The following is an 18,739-nucleotide window of genomic DNA, read 5'->3' as shown; positions in this document are numbered from 1 at the left end:
ATAGACGTGCCAAAAAAAAATAATTCCATTAAATTGTTAAACCATAGTTCAGTTCATACAAACAAAAATGTGAGTGAAAAAAAAACAGAGGAAGACAGATTTTTACAGAATATTTGGCGTGAAAAAATGATCGACGAGTAAGACGGGAAGAGAGGGTGAAGAAGCCACTAGGGCGAAGCATTTTGTTTGAAGGAGAATGGGTAATTTATGAATGAATGAATGCTTAAACCCTACTACATAAACCCCCTATTTGTGGAAATGGAATTGGAAGTGTCTGATTCGGTTGATATGGTCGTTAAGCTGCTGAGTTGAATAAATGTGTTTTAATTATCTACCATTTATTTATCTATCTTTATTTTATCAGATATATATCCTTTATTTACTTAGTTACTTATTAAAATGGGTATGTGTCCCAGTAATCTATCACTTTTGTTTATCTCTATCATAAATAAAGAGTAGATAAATGATAGGGTGAAATTTAAAGTTTCTAGAAGGGTGTTGAAGTCAATGCCATGTCTAAATTTTTATGATGATTTTATAAACAAACAAGTCATAAATCTACTGAAACACATACAGACACGACGACGGGTCTAGATTCGACAAAGAAATAGCTGACACAAGTAGAATTTACATTTAAGACAGGTCATAACATATTATCCCTGTATACATGGATATTGGAGAACGTGATCATTCGACACGTGGTGAATTAAAATGTTAATTCATCGAAATATCAACCAACCCACTAATAGTTACACATGTGGTTATAATCGTTGACAGTCTATATGTGATGATGGTGACTTTCGCAATGTTATTACCTTATTATCTACGTATCAAACACTAGATTTTTCAATAGAGACAAGAGGTCGTTTCACAACTCTTTCGCTAATTATTGCTGCAGTAGGCTATATGACACAAGAGATGGTGCGACTGGTAGCTCTAAAAACACTATTATATTTTCAAGATCTAAATAGTGTAAGTATATTGTCTCAGATAATAGTATAAAAAATCAAACTCACAGGGATTGTGGCGTTGTTACTTTCTTCATCTTTTCAACGAGAAAACTTGTTTGTGCAAAAACAAAATAAACTATTCAAGGTTTCAACAGAAAAGTAAAATTTAAAATAAAAAAATATTTAGAGATCTCATATGGTAAAGCATGGTTAAGAACAAGATTTAGTTATGAATTTGTTGGAACAAAATGTGTTTAACAATGAACCTTAAAGGGTTTTGATGATAACAAGGTATTAAAAATTGTAAATTGGACTAGCTAATATTTGTTCAAGTGTACAGGACCATAATTATAAAGTTACATCATCATTGGTTCTGAATGAGCAAATAAAGAGCTATGGAAACAACAAAAATTTGAAGCTTGGACGCTCCTGAAGGCAACTTGCTACTGAAGAGAAAAAGCGCTCCTGAAGTCAAGCTGCTCCTGAAGAAATAGCGCTCCTGAAGTAAGCTGCTCCTGAAGAATAGTGATTCTGAAGACAAGAGGTCCAGAAGCCACATCATCAGAAGCTGCGTCATCAGAAGCTGCAGAAGTCATATCATCAGAAGCTGCATCATCAGAAGCTGCCTCATCAGAAGCCATTTCACCAGAAGCTGAATATCAACTGGATTTGCAAAGAATCAAGAATTGAAGAATTATCAATGCAAAAGCTGTCTATTGGATTCGAAAACACAAACAAAGGATTAGTGGAGTTTGCAACGGTCATTTCAAAGGTGTTTGAAGGCGTGTGTTTGCAATTTGGACGAAAGCGTTGACATTGTACTTTGTACGAATTGTACAACCACGTTCTCCACTACTCTGTTTTGTGTCCGCGCTACAGGACAAGAAAACAGCTCCAGAATACGGTTTCGCCTGCATAGATGTTCCTTTGGATAAGGAATGGATTTCAAATTTGTTCTTCATAGGACAACAGCCAAATCAGGCAAAAGATTATTGGTGAAAGATCAAGCTTCAACAACGACTCTTTGGTGTGCTGGCAATTTCACAACGTCTCCCTCACACCTCTATATAAAGGAGTGAAGACCTAGAGAATTGGTAATGCAAGAACGCTGAACGAAAGACTCACAAGATTTTCACAAGTACCAAACCTCTGCTGAAATTGTTCTGCATTCACTTAGAATTTCTGTGTCTCAAAGTCATATCTTAGAAATTCTTAAGTCCATTGAGTCTGTATCTGATTTGTATTGTGAGCACCTCTGATTGTATATCAAGTGTTCAACCTTAAACAATTTTCTGTGTAATTTTGTTTAGTTAGGAAGTCTCTTGCAGTTGTGCTTGAGCAGGAAGTCTCTTGATTGTGTTCTTGAGCAAAGGAAGTCTCTTGCTTGTGTGCTTGAGCATTGGAAGTCTCTTGCTTGTGTGCTTGAGCATTTGTAATCAGATATTACTCATAGTGAAATCTCCTTGGAAGTGCAAGGGGGACTGGACTACTTCCGGATTGTGGAAGGAACCAGTATAATTGCTTTGTGTCGTTCTTCTTCTCTCTTTCTCTGTTTTATTCCGCTGCATTTAGATTCTGATTATCACTTCAGAAGCTGTCTCGCTTAGCTTCTGATCAGTGTGTTCAGTTTTTAGGAGAAACGAAGAATTTTTCTAAAACACAATTCAACCCCCCTTCTTGTGTTTTTCTCACCTTCAATTGGTATCTAGAGCCTTGGTCTGTTGTGTAACACTTAACCGTGCAACAGTCAAAGATCTGAGAAAAACATGTCTACTCCTACTCCTACTGGTCCTGGTGATACTAGCTATAAACATGTCTCACATGATTATAGTGATAGTAAGAAAACCAGTATTGGAAAAGTTCCAAAGTTCAATGGAGATGCTGAAGAGTTCTCTTGGTGGAAGACCAACTTTTACAGTTACATCATGAGCCTAGATGAAGAATTATGGGATATTCTGGAAGATGGTGTTGGTGATTTAGTCCTTGATGAAGAAGGAGCTGCTGTGGATAGAAAGAAACATACTCCAGAACTGAGGAAACTTTACAAGAAGCATCATATTATCAGAGGAGCTCTTGTCACTGCCATACCCAAAGCAGAATACATGAAGATGAGTGACAAATCCACTGCTAAAGCTATGTTTGCTTCTCTCTGTTCAAATTATGAAGGGAGCAAGAAGGTCAAAGAAGCAAAGGCTCTCCTGCTTGTACATCAGTATGAGTTATTCAAAATGAAGGATGATGAAACTATTGAGGAGATGTACTCAAGGTTTCAAACCTTAGTTTCTGGTCTACAGATTCTAAAGAAGAGCTATGTTGCTTCTGATCATGTAAGCAAGATACTCAGAAGCTTACCTGCCAGATGGAGACCAAAAGTGACTGCCATTGAGGAAGCTAAAGATTTAAACACTTTAAGTGTCGAAGATCTTGTTAGTTCTCTCAAAGTTCATGAGTTAAGTCTTAATGAACATGAGTCTACTAAGAAGAGTAAATCAATAGCTCTTCCATCCAAAGGCAAGTCATCAAAAGCTCTCAAAGTGGTTGAATCTGAAGAGGAAGAACAGTCAAGTTCAGACTCTGAACCAGATGCTGCAGAAATGGCCATGTTCTCAAACAGACTTCAATATCTGGCCAAGAAGAACAGAAAGTTTCTCTCCAGAAGGGGTAACTCCAGAAGCTCAAGGAAAGAAGATCAGAAGGGATGCTTCAACTGTAAGAAGCCAGGTCACTTCATTGCTGAATGCCCTGATCTTCAAAGAGAAAAGTCAAAGGACAAGTCAAAGAGGTCTACATTCAAACCAAGCAAATTCAAGAAGCAGATTAAGCAGAGTTTAATGGCAACCTGTGATGATTTGGGTAGTGAATCTGGATCTGATAAAGAGGAAGCTGATGAAGATGCAAAGGTAGCTGTTGGGTTGGTAGCAACAGCAACTTCAGAAGCTGGGTCAGATTCAGACTCAGAAGATGAAAACGAGGTATATTCCAAAATTCCCAGAGATGAACTTGTTGAGTCACTTAAAGAACTTCTTACACATTTTGAAGTAAGAACCAATGAGTTGAAGGATTTAAAAGAAAAATATGCTGATTTGGTACAACAGCAAAAATCAACTTTATTGGATCTGAAAGCTTCTGAACAAGGACTTAGGGGCTTTGACTTCATGTGTAAAACATATGAAGATCAGCTCAGGTTCTTATGTCAGAAGCTACAAGAAAAGTGTAATGAAAAACCTTTAAGTAACCATGAAATTGCTCTTGAAGATTTTATTATATCTGGCATTGACAGAAGCAGAGTGGCTTCTATGATTTATAGCATTTACAAGAACAATGGCAGAGGAATTGGTTTTCCAGAAGTGAAACTGGAGAAAACCAATCTAAAGTCTTGTTGTGAATGCATCAAGGAAGGTCTGAAAACATTCTTTGTACCAGAAGGGGCTGAGTTGGAAACTGTTGTTCAATCAGAACCTGAAGCTTCTAGTTCTAAGGCTAAGATTACTTCAAAGCCAAAGAACTCTAAGTCAAAGGCTATGATCAAATCTGATTCCAAAACTTCAAAGGTTAGGATCCTGAAAAGATCAGAACCTATTCCTCAGAGTCTGGTGAAACCAAAATCTGGGGTTCTGAAGTCTAAGTTTCAGAAGAAGACAGTTACTGCTTCTGAAGTACCAAAACCTAAGGTGATGGTTAATCAGAAGCAACCCAACTCACAGCACAAGGTACAAGAAGTGAAGAGTAAAGCCTTAAGTACTAACCTTCCAGGACCCATAGAACAATGGGTACCTAAATCTAAAAATGTCAATGATGCAGGTATGTCTAAGAGCAGTGCCAAAGCAAAGATCATGGTACCTAGACAGTGGTTGCTCAAGACACATGACAGGAGACAAGTCCATGTTCCTCAGCCTAACAATGAAAGAGGGAGGAAATGTGAAATTTGGAGGCAACCAGTCAGGCAAGATCATAGGTACAGGAACTATTGGTAACTCCTCTACCTCAATTAATAATGTATGGTTGGTAGATGGTCTTGAACATAACCTTTTGAGCATTAGTCAATTTTGTGATAATGGTTATGATGTGCTTTTTGAAAAACCCAACTGTACAGTAATCAACAAGGAAGACAAATCCATTGTGTTCAAAGGAAAGAGAGTTGACAATGTCTATAAAATCAATTTTTCTGAACTGGCTGATCAGAAGGTGATGTGCCTACTATCAGTGAATGATAAGAAATGGATGTGGCACAGAAGGTTGGGACATGCTAACTGGAGGTTAATCTCTAAGCTTAGTAAGTTACAACTTGTGAAAGGGCTACCAGACATTGACTATTATTCAGATGCACTCTGTGGTGCATGTCAGAGAAGGAAAATTGTGAAATCATCTTTTAAAACAAAAGATATTGTTTCAACCTCAAGACCTTTAGAATTACTCCATATTGATTTATTTGGACCAGTAAGTACTGCATCCTTATATGGAAGTAGATATGGATTAGTCATTGTTGATGATTACAGCAGATGGACTTGGGTGAAATTCATAAAGAGTAAAGATGTTGCGTGTGATGTATTCAGTAGCTTCTGCACTCAAATTCAATCTGAAAAAGAATCAAAAATTTTGAAAGTCAGAAGTGATCATGGTGGAGAATTTGAAAATGAGCCATTTGAAGCTTTTTGTGAAAAACATGGAATTTTCCATGAATTCTCTTCTCCTAGAACACCACAACAAAATGGGGTTGTAGAGAGAAAGAATAGAACTTTACAAGAAATGGCCAGAACCATGATTCATGAAAACAATTTACCAAAACATTTTTGGGCAGAAGCAGTGAATACAGCATGCTATGTTCAAAACAGGATCTATATTAGACCTATTTTGGAGAAAACAACATATGAACTCTTTAAAGGAAGAAAACCCAATATCTCTTACTTTCATCAATTTGGATGTACATGTTACATTCTGAACAACAAGCTCTACCTAAAGAAATTTGATGCCAAGGCCCAAAGAGGAATCTTTTTAGGTTACTCTGAAAGGTCAAAGGCATACAGGGTGTATAATTCAGAAACACTCTGTGTTGAAGAATCTATGCACGTTAAATTTGATGACAAAGAGCTTGAAGATAAAACTTCAAAGCAAGGTGAAAGTTTTGCAGAGATACAGGTTCCTGAAGCTACTCCAGAACCTGATCAGATAGCTGAGTCTGAAGATAGTCCAGAAGCTGAACCCACATCAGAAGCACAAGATGAAGCTGCTTCTGATGAAGCACAAGATGACTCACATCAAGAAGATCCTCCCAGAAACACATTCAAACACAAGTCTTCACATCCTGAAGAGCTAATCATTGGAAACAAAGATAGTCCAAGAAGAACAAGATCACATTTCAGACAAGAAGAGTCAATGATTGGACTAATCTCAATGATTGAACCTACAACAGTTGATGAAGCACTTTCAGATGATGGATGGATCCTAGCTATGCAAGAAGAGTTGAATCAATTTCAAAGAAATGATGTGTGGGATCTGGTACCCAAACCTCAGCACAAGAACATTATTGGAACAAAATGGGTATTCAGAAACAAGCTGAATGAGCAAGGTGAAGTAACAAGAAACAAAGCCAGACTTGTTGCACAAGGGTATAGTCAACAAGAAGGCATTGATTACACTGAAACGTTTGCTCCAGTTGCAAGATTGGAAGCAATCAGGTTACTTCTTTCCTATGCAGTTAATCATGGCATAATATTATATCAGATGGATGTCAAGAGTGCATTTCTCAATGGTGTCATAGAAGAAGAAGTGTATGTTAAGCAACCTCCTGGATTTGAGGATATTAAATATCCTGACCATGTTTTTAAATTGAAGAAATCACTATATGGCTTGAAACAAGCTCCCAGAGCTTGGTATGATAGACTAAGTAATTTCTTAATCAAAAATGATTTTAAGAGAGGACAGGTTGACACTACACTCTTCAGAAGGACCCTTGGGAAAGATATTCTTGTTGTGCAAATATATGTTGATGATATAATATTTGGTTCTACTAATGCATCTCTTTGCAAGGAATTTTCTGAGTTAATGCAGGATGAATTTGAAATGAGCATGATGGGAGAGCTGAAGTTCTTCCTTGGCATTCAAATCAATCAATGCAAAGATGGAGTCTATGTTCATCAATCAAAGTACACAAAGGAGCTTCTGAAGAAGTTCAAACTTGAAGATTGTAAAGTGATGAACACTCCAATGCATCCTACGTGCAACCTGAGCAAAGAAGATGAAGGAACTAAAGTAGACCAGAAGCTGTATAGAGGTATGATTGGTTCTTTGTTATACCTCACTGCATCTAGGCCAGATATTTTATTCAGTGTATGCTTGTGTGCAAGATTCCAATCAGATCCTAGAGAATCTCATATGACTGCTGTCAAGAGAATCTTCAGGTATTTGAAAGGAACAACCAATCTTGGACTCCTTTATAGGAAATCCTTAGATTATAAGCTAATTGGATTCTGTGATGCTGATTATGCTGGTGATAGGATTGAAAGAAAGTCAACCAGTGGCAATTGTCAATTTCTGGGTGATAATCTTATATCCTGGGCTAGCAAAAGACAAACAACTATTGCTATGTCTACAGCAGAAGCAGAATACATTTCAGCTGCAAGTTGTTGTACACAACTACTTTGGATGAAACATCAGTTGGAAGATTATCAGATAACTGCTAACAGTATTCCCATTTATTGTGATAATACTGCTGCTATTTGTTTGTCTAAAAATCCAATTTTGCATTCAAGAGCGAAGCACATTGAAATCAAACACCATTTTATCAGAGATTATGTTCAAAAAGGAATTTTAGATATACAATTCATTGATACTGAAAATCAATGGGCTGATATATTTACTAAGCCTTTAACTGTTGAAAGATTTGATTTTATAAAGAAAAATTTGAACATGCACTTTGTATCTGATTAAATGCTTGCTTGCTCCTGAATAGGATTTTAGGTTCTGAAGTTAGTTCAGAAGCAGTAGTCCATCAGAAGCTCTTTATTGAGGTTCTGAGGAAAACTCGCTTCTGATGATGACGTCAGCATCTGAAGTCCAGAAGCTGGATTTATTGCTTCTGAATAGTTGAATTAGTGGAAACGTTGGAAGTTACCTTTTTAAAAAGTAACTTCTGACCCACTAACTTGGTAGTTACTCTGTGAACTTCTTACGTGGCCTGTATGTGTTGGTGTATAACTAAAAGGGCAATGATGATTTAATAGCTTTGAAAGTACTTTTCACGCGCCCCCAATTTCTGTCATTAATGTTATGTTTGTTTGTCTCTTTTGAATTGCAATCGTTTTACTTTTAACACTTTGTCAATTCACACACTACTCACTCACAACAAACACATTTGCTCTCAAACCTCTTGCGAAGTAAGCGCATTCTCTCAACCTTAGAACCCTAAAATCTTCATCTTCTTCAAATCTTCGTAAATCATCAAATGGCATCATCAAGCTCAAAAGTTTCAGAATCTACATCAAACAAGCAAAGCGTATCAGAATCTGGGTCCATCTACAAAAAGAAGACTATGGATATTCCATGGGAATCCTTAATAGTTCAAGTAGAGTCACCGGTGGATTTTGCTTCACTCAAGAAGTATGAAGTAAACATGGAAGGTTTGATAGAAACTCAGATGATGTCTGAGTATTTCAAGATGCTAAATGGGCCAACATATGTGAACTTGGTCAAGGACTTTTGGTTAAAAGCTGTAGTGTACAATGAAAAGCCTGCAAAAGTCGTAAGCAAACAAGCGGGGTCAAAGAAAGGGAAAATGGTCATGGATATGAATCCTACATCATTTGATAGCTTAGAAATAAGGTCTGAAGTGATGGGCATTCCTATAATCATCACTGAGGACGTTATAGCTAAAGCTTGTAGGATGCATGCAGAGGGAAGATTCCAAGAAATAGTCAGGAAGGAAGATGTCCTGCTAAAAGGTTACTACAACTCTCTTCTGGGTGGGAAGAAAGATGCCAAGCCTTCAGAGATGGAGATTCACAACAGAATGTTGGTGAAATTCAGTAATGATTGCTTCTTTCAAAGAGCAGGAGGGTCTGACCAACCCAACAACCAACAGAAGCTAGCAATTTATTTCATGACCAATCTTGAAAAGATAAACTTCCCCAGATATGTAATGGATCATCTCTGCTGGGCCATAAACGAAAGCACTACAAGAGGAAGAAAACAAGTACCCTATGGAAGATTGCTTTCTGAAATCTTTCATCAAGGAAGGGTGCTGGAGTTCTTAAAAAGGACAAGGAGTGCTTCTGATAAATGTTTCGAAGTTTCTACTGCTGAAAGGACTATCAGTAGCAGGAGCTTATGCTCTATGAAGTTCATCAAAGAAGCCCCTAAAGATGAAAAGTGGTTAGAGATGACAACTGCTGAAACTGAGATAATCAGGGACTTTCCTCCCATCTTTAAGGAAAGTGACTCTGATTTCCTAGTTCAATCAGTAGCTGAGTACGTCTTGGAGGAAGATGCAAGGTCTCAGGAGGAAGCTGCTCTTGCTAAAGGGAAAGGCAAGAAGGCCAAGGCAGTTGCTGTGTCAGAAGCTGCTGTTTCTGAGGCACCTGAAGGGAAAAGGGCCAGAACTAGTTCTGAATCAGAAGCTGCTCCTACTAAAGGAAAGAAGGCCAGAACTAGTACTGAGTCAGAAGCTGCTAAACCTGTTTTTATCAAGGAAAAAGGAAAGATGCAGAAGGTTGGTGCTGCTTCTATTCCACAGAAGAGGAGAAAAGGTAAGGCAGACTTGGTAATCACTCAAGAGCAGCTGGATGAAGCTCTTGAAGAAATAGAGAAAGAGGAGGCTGATCCCAAGCTGAAGAAGAAGAAGGCTCCCCTTCAACTTGTGAGTCCTATGGTTGAGATGACTCGAATAAGGAAAAGGATGGCAGATGAACGTGCTGCTGATCTTATATCAGAAAGAAAGGATCAAAAAGCTCAATACATTCATCAAAGAGATGAAAAGCTCAAGGCTTTGGGATTGGAGGACTGTGATAGGTTCTACAAAGATAAACTGGCTGAAGTAAGAGCCATTGCTGGTAAACCTACTGAAGACAATGAGGAAGACGATATGATGCTCGTCTTTGAAAATGCTCCAGAAGAGGGAACTTCAGAAGCAGTTTCTCAATCTGCTGATCCACAGAAGATCACTTCTGAAGCTGACCCTGCAGATCAGGTAATCCAGATTCCAGTCACCTCTATCCCCACTTCACCCTCTTCACCATCAGCACCTGAACAAATAGAAGACACTTCTGTCTTAGACAATCTTGCTCTCCACTACTCAGGTGAATTACCCATAGACAAAACTTCAGAAAAGGCCTCTGAAGCAACTCCAGAAGCAGCTGCTTCTGAAAACGTTGTTTCAGAAAACCCCCATCAACAAACACCTGAACCACAAAAACCCACAACACCCCCACAATCACCAACAGCTACCATTGACCCCCAACTCAACACTCAAACATCAACTTCACCACAACAACCATCAACTGAAATTGAACACTCCCCACAACCAACTCCCATGGATGTTGACATCTCTCTAGTCAATGTTCAAGCCTCAACCTCTACCACTCACATTGCCTCTGACCAGCCTTCATCTTCAAACACACAAACACACTTTACCATTCCACTTCCTAACCCTGTTCAAGATCTGGAAATCAGTGATTCTGATCTTGAAATCCTTGAACAACCACCCTCAAACATCCTGGAATCTGGATATATTACTTCTGAGCTTCTGACAATCCTTAGTCAATTGCTTAATCTTGTGGATCAACGAAGGACAGTTGATCTCACAAGTGCATATGAAGACTCCTGGGCATCACTTCAGAACCGGGCAACTGAGCTAATTGAAAGCTTAAGGGCTAAGTGCATCAGAAGCAAGGAAGCCTCTGTCAGGAAGTTAATGGAGCATCTGAATCAGAGTCTCAGAGTAAGAAGTTCTACACTGCTCCTGGCAAACCAGCCTTTCTTCTTTGAAACGGATTACTTGACCAGAGAAGCAAGGCTGTGTAAGCTTCTGAAGAAACAGATGGCACAGCAGCAGCAAGAAGCTAGAGAAAGGGAACAAGCTCTTCTTCAGAGGCAACAACAACTTGAAGAACTGTTGAAGAAGAAGATTGAAGAAATGGAAGAGATGAAGAAACAACAACAAACCAACCCTTAGTTGCACACCCTTGTGTTTTTCTTTGTTTGTTGTCTGTTTTAAAATTTCTTAGTCCTTGCTTCTGAAACCATCTTGTCTTATTTCTCTTGCTTCTGAATGCTTACTGATTCTGACTGTTTAGCTGCTTCTGACAATTGATATGCATGTTCATATATTTTGCTCTGACTTATTTAGTTCACTTTCTTTTATACTCTCTCCTGTTTGAGTTTTTCTCATATCTTTTTGTCTTTTATGCTTAAATTTATTTTAATTTTTTTTGATAATGACAAAAGGGGGAGTATATGTGACAAGTATTTAAAGGCTCTGAGCCCCATTAATGGCATTTGAAATTTTTGAAAACCTTCTATCATTTTTTTTTACCTTATTGGTACAAGCTATGAACGAACGAAGGAGTATCAAAATTCAAGTAAAATTAATTGAACCATTCTTCTTATCTATAAGTTAATTCTTTCAATGATTCAATTTTGTTTTTAAGCTCTGATAATATTATTGCGCGAAAAATGAATTTAATTAACCTGGATAGAACTTAGGGGGAGCTTACAAACCTCACCTTAAAGACTATCAGACTCAGGGGGAGTTTGAGCTTACAAACCTCAGATTCTGAGCTTACAAACCTCAGAACCCCAAAGTCAACTTGTTAATTAGATTAACAACAATTGATCAATTTTAAATACTTTTGTTTGTCATCATCAAAAAGGGGGAGATTGTTGGAACAAAATGTGTTTAACAATGAACCTTAAAGGGTTTTGATGATAACAAGGTATTAAAAATTGTAAATTGGACTAGCTAATATTTGTTCAAGTGTACAGGACCATAATTATAAAGTTACATCATCATTGGTTCTGAATGAGCAAATAAAGAGCTATGGAAACAACAAAAATTTGAAGCTTGGACGCTCCTGAAGGCAACTTGCTACTGAAGAGAAAAAGCGCTCCTGAAGTCAAGCTGCTCCTGAAGAAATAGCGCTCCTGAAGTAAGCTGCTCCTGAAGAATAGTGATTCTGAAGACAAGAGGTCCAGAAGCCACATCATCAGAAGCTGCGTCATCAGAAGCTGCAGAAGTCATATCATCAGAAGCTGCATCATCAGAAGCTGCCTCATCAGAAGCCATTTCACCAGAAGCTGAATATCAACTGGATTTGCAAAGAATCAAGAATTGAAGAATTATCAATGCAAAAGCTGTCTATTGGATTCGAAAACACAAACAAAGGATTAGTGGAGTTTGCAACGGTCATTTCAAAGGTGTTTGAAGGCGTGTGTTTGCAATTTGGACGAAAGCGTTGACATTGTACTTTGTACGAATTGTACAACCACGTTCTCCACTACTCTGTTTTGTGTCCGCGCTACAGGACAAGAAAACAGCTCCAGAATACGGTTTCGCCTGCATAGATGTTCCTTTGGATAAGGAATGGATTTCAAATTTGTTCTTCATAGGACAACAGCCAAATCAGGCAAAAGATTATTGGTGAAAGATCAAGCTTCAACAACGACTCTTTGGTGTGCTGGCAATTTCACAACGTCTCCCTCACACCTCTATATAAAGGAGTGAAGACCTAGAGAATTGGTAATGCAAGAACGCTGAACGAAAGACTCACAAGATTTTCACAAGTACCAAACCTCTGCTGAAATTGTTCTGCATTCACTTAGAATTTCTGTGTCTCAAAGTCATATCTTAGAAATTCTTAAGTCCATTGAGTCTGTATCTGATTTGTATTGTGAGCACCTCTGATTGTATATCAAGTGTTCAACCTTAAACAATTTTCTGTGTAATTTTGTTTAGTTAGGAAGTCTCTTGCAGTTGTGCTTGAGCAGGAAGTCTCTTGATTGTGTTCTTGAGCAAAGGAAGTCTCTTGCTTGTGTGCTTGAGCATTGGAAGTCTCTTGCTTGTGTGCTTGAGCATTTGTAATCAGATATTACTCATAGTGAAATCTCCTTGGAAGTGCAAGGGGGACTGGACTACTTCCGGATTGTGGAAGGAACCAATATAATTGCTTTGTGTCGTTCTTCTTCTCTCTTTCTCTGTTTTATTCCGCTGCATTTAGATTCTGATTATCACTTCAGAAGCTGTCTCGCTTAGCTTCTGATCAGTGTGTTCAGTTTTTAGGAGAAACGAAGAATTTTTCTAAAACACAATTCAACCCCCCTTCTTGTGTTTTTCTCACCTTCAGAATTGAGATTTTCAAAGTAGTGGAAAGTTACAACTTGGAAGAACTTCTTGCATCATGGTTAAGGCCAAGTTGTTATAACGGTTTCTCAACACAACCATCATGGTTAAGTCATGGGTACTACTCTCTCGAGGTTCACGATTGCCAAGTTAAAATTAGTGATGGGTAAAAACAAAATGTGGTTAATATTCAAACAGAAGAATGGAAACTCAGTCAAAATAGAAGCGCATAATGAAGAAGATGTGGATCCTAGAAAACCTTAGGATACTAGCTTTAGGATCAACTAAGATTTTTATTTATTTTTTACTTCTTAAGTTGAAATAGTATATGATTTATTCAAACAACCAAACTTATATACAAATAATATGGAAGTTAATAAAATGACATATTTGAATGATAATGCATATCAAAGCTGCTACACGTCTATTGAAGCATAATATTTGGATGATGATGCCTATCTAACCTAGTATACGTCTATTGAAGCATGACATTTATGTGATTATGTTTATCAAAGCTGATACACACCTATCAAAGCATGAGATTTAGACAATGATGTTTATTAAATCTCGTACACGCCTATCAAAACATAAAATAACTTAAGGTTTCAAAATGTAAAAAGATAGATAAGAGGCAATTCAAACATGACATGATCACTTTTGTTCCAACTATATGTAGTAGCTAAGGTAGCTTACAAAGACGATTCTTGCAAGAAACCTCGATAATGATCCCGGCCTATCTTAACAAGTGATTCTATATTGCACCGTGAACACCTATAATTTAAACAACCAAAATTTTACAACTTATTTGACAACCGTATAAAATACATAATTTATAACTATTGATTTGACTTGAGAAAAGAGATAAAACTAATAAAAAAATAAAATTGTATTTATACGGTATATAAATATGTTGTTGGACAAACTAAATAGTTGTTAAAATAACATTTTTCTAATTGAAATTGGATTGGATGTGTCCAATCTACAATCAAGTTGTTCATTTTGTTCATCATGCACAAATTAGGATTTATTGTTGGATCAATAAATTTTATCGATAAATTAAAAGAAAAGTGATAACAAACTTTTCTTATGTTCTCCTTAAAAAAAACTTTTCTTATGGTCAGACTTCTAAACTAAAAATTTATGTGCTTTTTATATGGTATTCAATAAAATATACAATTTCTTTTGTTATAATAAACTTTAAGAAAATTTTGTGATTGAGGAAATCATCATTAATTAAGTTAAGAATGGTATCAAAAGAAAGTAAGAAAAACTCACGGAAATGTTTTGTCCGCTAAACAAAAAATCTTCAATTTCAATTTTGGGACATTTTTTTTCAATTTTTATTTGGTATTGTCAACGATGTGTTTTCATATTCATTAATTGATGTGATAAATCAGTGTTAAAATGGTCTTTAAAAAAAATCATAATTGAAATGGATGTGTAAAACTAACACAATAATAATAATAATTAATTTTTTATCAAAAATAATAGTTAATTTTTTTTTATATTTTATTTCATGGTTTTAACTTTTAATCACACTTTCCACTCTTCTTCAATAAAACCTCCTGAGATATTTTCATTATTCATTCATTCATTCATTAGTTTCTCTCAGTCAAAGGTTCCTGCGTTTTGTTTTGCATGCTACGTCACACTGTTACCACTTCTATGCTTTCTGTCTGTAAGGTAAAATTCATTGTTGATTTCGATTATTAAATTAAAGCCTCTGTTTTTATACTATTATTTCTATACAAAATAATCACTTTTGTTTAGGAATAAGTTGTTTATGTGAATAAGTTATTTTGTTAGAATGTATGTGAGGTTTTAGGGTAGAAAAGTGTGTACTGTGTAAAAGGCTATGAGTTAGCCTTTATGGTGGTCAATCAGGGTTTAAGGGTCTTGAAAACCTTGGTCTGGACACTTGTGAGCAGATCAGGGTTGTGCCATCTAGGATTCGGAATGGACGATTTAGATCGTTATGTGCAGCCCTGATTCAATGTATTAGGATTAGGAGAGTCCATTTGATGTCCATGTGTTAGCTACTGGCTTAGGCTTTCATTCTGATTGTAATGATACAAACATCCTCAAGGCTTTTGATTTATACTTTCTTTTCTACAGGATACTAAAGTTGCGTTTTTGTTGGCTCGAGTGGGAAACATCGACATACATAGGAAGACAAACTACTTTACTGTCAATTCAAGTATGTCACTGAATTCTATTTTACTCACTGAAGACATAGCATTTTGTTTGAATTCTGCTAGTATTTGACTCCATACTGTTCGAATTTCGCTATAACTAACTGTTATTTGACAACACTATGTTCAACTTGTGGTAGATACGTAATAAAGAACTTGTTAATTTGATGACAAAGTACTTACTTTTCTAAGTTTTAACTACGGCCCACTTCTTAACTTCATGATAAAGTACTTTTTTGTTATAGTTTTTGAATAATTTGAAACCAGCTTCTGGTCTAGCTTTTGATTACTTTTTGACAAACATGGGTCAAAGTTGAGTTGAGTTGAATTAGGTTGGTTTAATTGACAGTTCTGATTGTTTCGTGGACTAGGGTGCAAATTGTTATTTTGCGAAGATAGTAGAAGAACATATATTTCGCGAGCGAGGTGTGCAGTTTCAGGCGTTGTAACAAGAGAGAGGATGGAAAAGACGGACACAATAAGAAAGGCTGAGGCGTTGGTTGAGAAAGCGATGAAAGGGAATGACGCTTCTCATGATGCGGCACATGTTTGGAGGGTTCGTGACCTTGCTCTCTCCCTTGCCACCGAGGAAGGCCTCTCTTCTGACCCGCATTCCATGGAAATTGTAACTATCCTACCTTCTTCCTATTTCTATATTACCATTATCTTTTTAACCTTCATATGGTCGCCTCATTCTCATTTTTCCATTTTAGGTAGAGCTTGCTGCACTGCTCCATGATATAGGTAAGCAACTATAATTGTAGGCAGAATTCTTGTCCGTGTAGTGTGTGGTTTTTTATTTTAAATATTAAGTACCAATTGTAGTTTGCTAATAAATTTACTTTGTTGATAACTGCAGGTGACTACAAATACCTGAGGTTAGTAAGTATAAATATACTTTGTGTGCGATTAATTCATCTTTGTTGATTCATGTTTGTCTTTATTTCATTCATAGAGTACACATGTAGTGTTGTTAGCCAACTTCAAGGCTTGGTTGTTTTTTACGAATTTCTTCCTTTTGTTTTTCATTTTGTTCATATTGTTTTCCCCTTCTCATATGAGCTAATACTGTGTCATTTAGGGATCCATCTGAAGAAAAAACTGTTGAAAATTTTCTTGAGGAAGAGGGAGTTGAGGAGAACAAGAAATCAAAGATTTTGAAGATCATCAAAGAAATGGGTAAGTTGGTAAAAAAAAAAAAACTACCAGTTTCTTGCCTAAGTTCTTACTTTTTCATGTTCTTCAATTGAAATTGATATAATTTCAATAAAGTAATATAAGGTAAAAGATTTTACGTAAGAGTTACACTTCTTACCTTTTCTGTTCTCTAATTAAAGTTGATATAATTTCAAGTACTAAAAAAAAAAAAAAAAAAAAAAGATATAATTTCAAGTACTAATTTAGGTAAACATTTTGACATGACTTTCAAAGCAGGTAAATCATCTTTTTAATTTTGATGCATGATCTCGGAGCATGATAATATAATCTGTTTCATGGCTTCTCACTTTTTAATCAACTTGATTTCAGTAAATATGAATCTCATGATCTTTTAGTGTCTCTTTTCTCAAGAACACTAAGCTCTAATAACATCTCAAAATAATAGTTTTTTTAATAAAGAATACGAGTACTATCCCTGATGATCATGGTTCCTTCCTACCCTTCTCATATCTTTTGTATAATTCCTTCCAAAAGTTGGCACGTCTTTGAATTGTTTAATTGTTTGTGTTCTTAACAGTAACTTATTCCTGCCATTTTGTTTGCAACTTATCCTTGTTTATTTATTGGAAATTAGTCAATTACTCATTGTTGATGTTTCTTCCAATATTCAGGTTTTAAAGAGGAGGTGACGGGAAAAGGAACTACTGAACGGAGTCCAGAATTTGATGTTGTCCAAGATGCTGATAGGCTTGATGCTATTGGTGCTATAGGTATTTGATAGAAGTCTGTATCCTATTGCTAGAAAATTGGGAATAATTCCCTTTGAATGCAGAATTATGACAGCTCTTCGAGGCTATGTAGCACCAACACTTCAAATGAAAACGTGATTTACTTAAACTATTCTCTTTGTTTGCCTTCAATATTAGGAATTGCACGTTGCTTCACATTCGGCGGGAGTAAGAAGAGGGCGCTGCATGATCCTGCTATTTTGCCAAGATCTGATCTATCTAAGGAAAAATACATGAACAAAGAGGAACAAACTACAATTAACCATTTTCATGAGAAGCTCCTCAAGCTTAAAGATATGATGAAAACCAAGGTACACCTCTACTATAATTTTATTGACCTTATCAAATTTTAACCCAAAAAAAGACTAAGCGTGAAATTTTCATTTCTTTTCATGTTCCAAATTTATCTGCTGCATTCTTTGAAAAAATACATTTATATGTTAAGTTCATACGATATGTCAAGAAGTATTGATTTAAGCTATCCATTTCAGGCTGGGCAAAGGAGGGCGGAGAGAAGGCACAAGTTCATGGAGGAGTTTGTCAAAGAGTTCTACGACGAATGGAACGGTTCAAGCTAATAAGTACTTGTTCTTGTCTTCATGCAGTTTTACACTTATAAAATTGCATTAGTACTTGTGCAAAAGACAAAAATGGAGCATGTATAAGCTACTTCAAGATGCTGAAAATTGTTCACATCTTTGTAAGTTGCAGGAATCAGTAGCCAATTCATGCTTCATGCTCCAAATGTAGATTTTTCCCCCACGCAATGTCCTCCTTGGTTTTGAAGGCCAGACTATATATGATTTGAATTTTTATCTATTTCAGTAAACAATTTTATTGACTTTATATAAAGTGAATTGTTATCTATTTTTTCCCATTTCGTTTGTTATATTGAAGATCATCCATTCAAACCTTATGCCCAGCTGATGATTTGATTGAACAAGTCTCAGATGCAAATCTATGTTTAACAAATGAGACCGTATAATGTCTCCATATAGCAGGGAGCTAAGAATTAAGTTCTATGAAGGTGATATGTACAAATTAATGTACTAACGTAGTGTTGTAGTCCCATTTGTGCTGCTGACAATTGAGCTATCCATATTGCATCGTCACTTTCACGACCTAGAAAACGTTGAACTTTAAATGGTACAGATTCTACCGATATCGTAAACTATCTAAATTGCACAAACACTTTTGTGTAAATAAATAAAAAATGTTTTTAATTACACTAGTACTTCACAAATGTCCATTCAAAACTCTTATTTAACTTCAAATTGTTCACCTTTTTCATACTCAAGTTTAATCCTTGTTTTTACGTATTAC

At 36.3% G+C, this 18,739-nt stretch overlaps 1 protein-coding gene across 2 annotated transcripts; it reads left to right on the top strand.

The window, feature by feature from the left end:
- The first annotated feature begins 14,703 nt into the window (after positions 1-14,703).
- LOC146927050 (Metal-dependent phosphohydrolase) lies at positions 14,704-18,283 on the top strand. Of its 2 annotated transcripts, XM_085700450.1 has the most exons (9): positions 14,704-14,961; positions 15,394-15,475; positions 15,842-16,095; positions 16,184-16,214; positions 16,330-16,348; positions 16,552-16,649; positions 17,300-17,398; positions 17,555-17,727; positions 17,908-18,283. In XM_085700450.1, exons 1-9 carry the CDS (start codon positions 14,917-14,919, stop codon positions 17,992-17,994), a joined length of 888 nt encoding a protein of 295 aa, XP_085556576.1. In that variant the 5' UTR covers positions 14,704-14,916; the 3' UTR covers positions 17,995-18,283. The 2 variants fall into 2 exon arrangements, with proteins under 2 accessions (XP_085556576.1, XP_085556577.1); XM_085700451.1 differs by lacking the exon at positions 15,394-15,475 and having other exon boundaries at positions 14,871-14,961.
- The last annotated feature ends 456 nt before the right edge of the window (positions 18,284-18,739 follow it).

This window comes from Medicago sativa, chromosome 4 (assembly GCF_051527215.1).
Source record: "Medicago sativa cultivar Bolivia chromosome 4, Bolivia_mono, whole genome shotgun sequence".
In the NCBI taxonomy this organism is placed as follows: domain Eukaryota; kingdom Viridiplantae; phylum Streptophyta; class Magnoliopsida; order Fabales; family Fabaceae; genus Medicago; species Medicago sativa.
The sequence above is the reverse complement of the archived record's forward strand: the minus strand, read 5'-3'. Positions and strand labels throughout refer to the sequence as shown.

Bases quoted from the DNA above. Each gene is read 5' to 3' on its own strand.
- LOC146927050 (XM_085700450.1), top strand. From the start codon at position 14,917: ATGCTACGTCACACTGTTACCACTTCTATGCTTTCTGTCTGTAAG. The intron at 16,650-17,299 runs GTAAGTTGGTAA...TCCAATATTCAG, and splicing joins GAAGATCATCAAAGAAATGG to GTTTTAAAGAGGAGGTGACG. The intron at 17,399-17,554 runs GTATTTGATAGA...CTTCAATATTAG, and splicing joins TGATGCTATTGGTGCTATAG to GAATTGCACGTTGCTTCACA.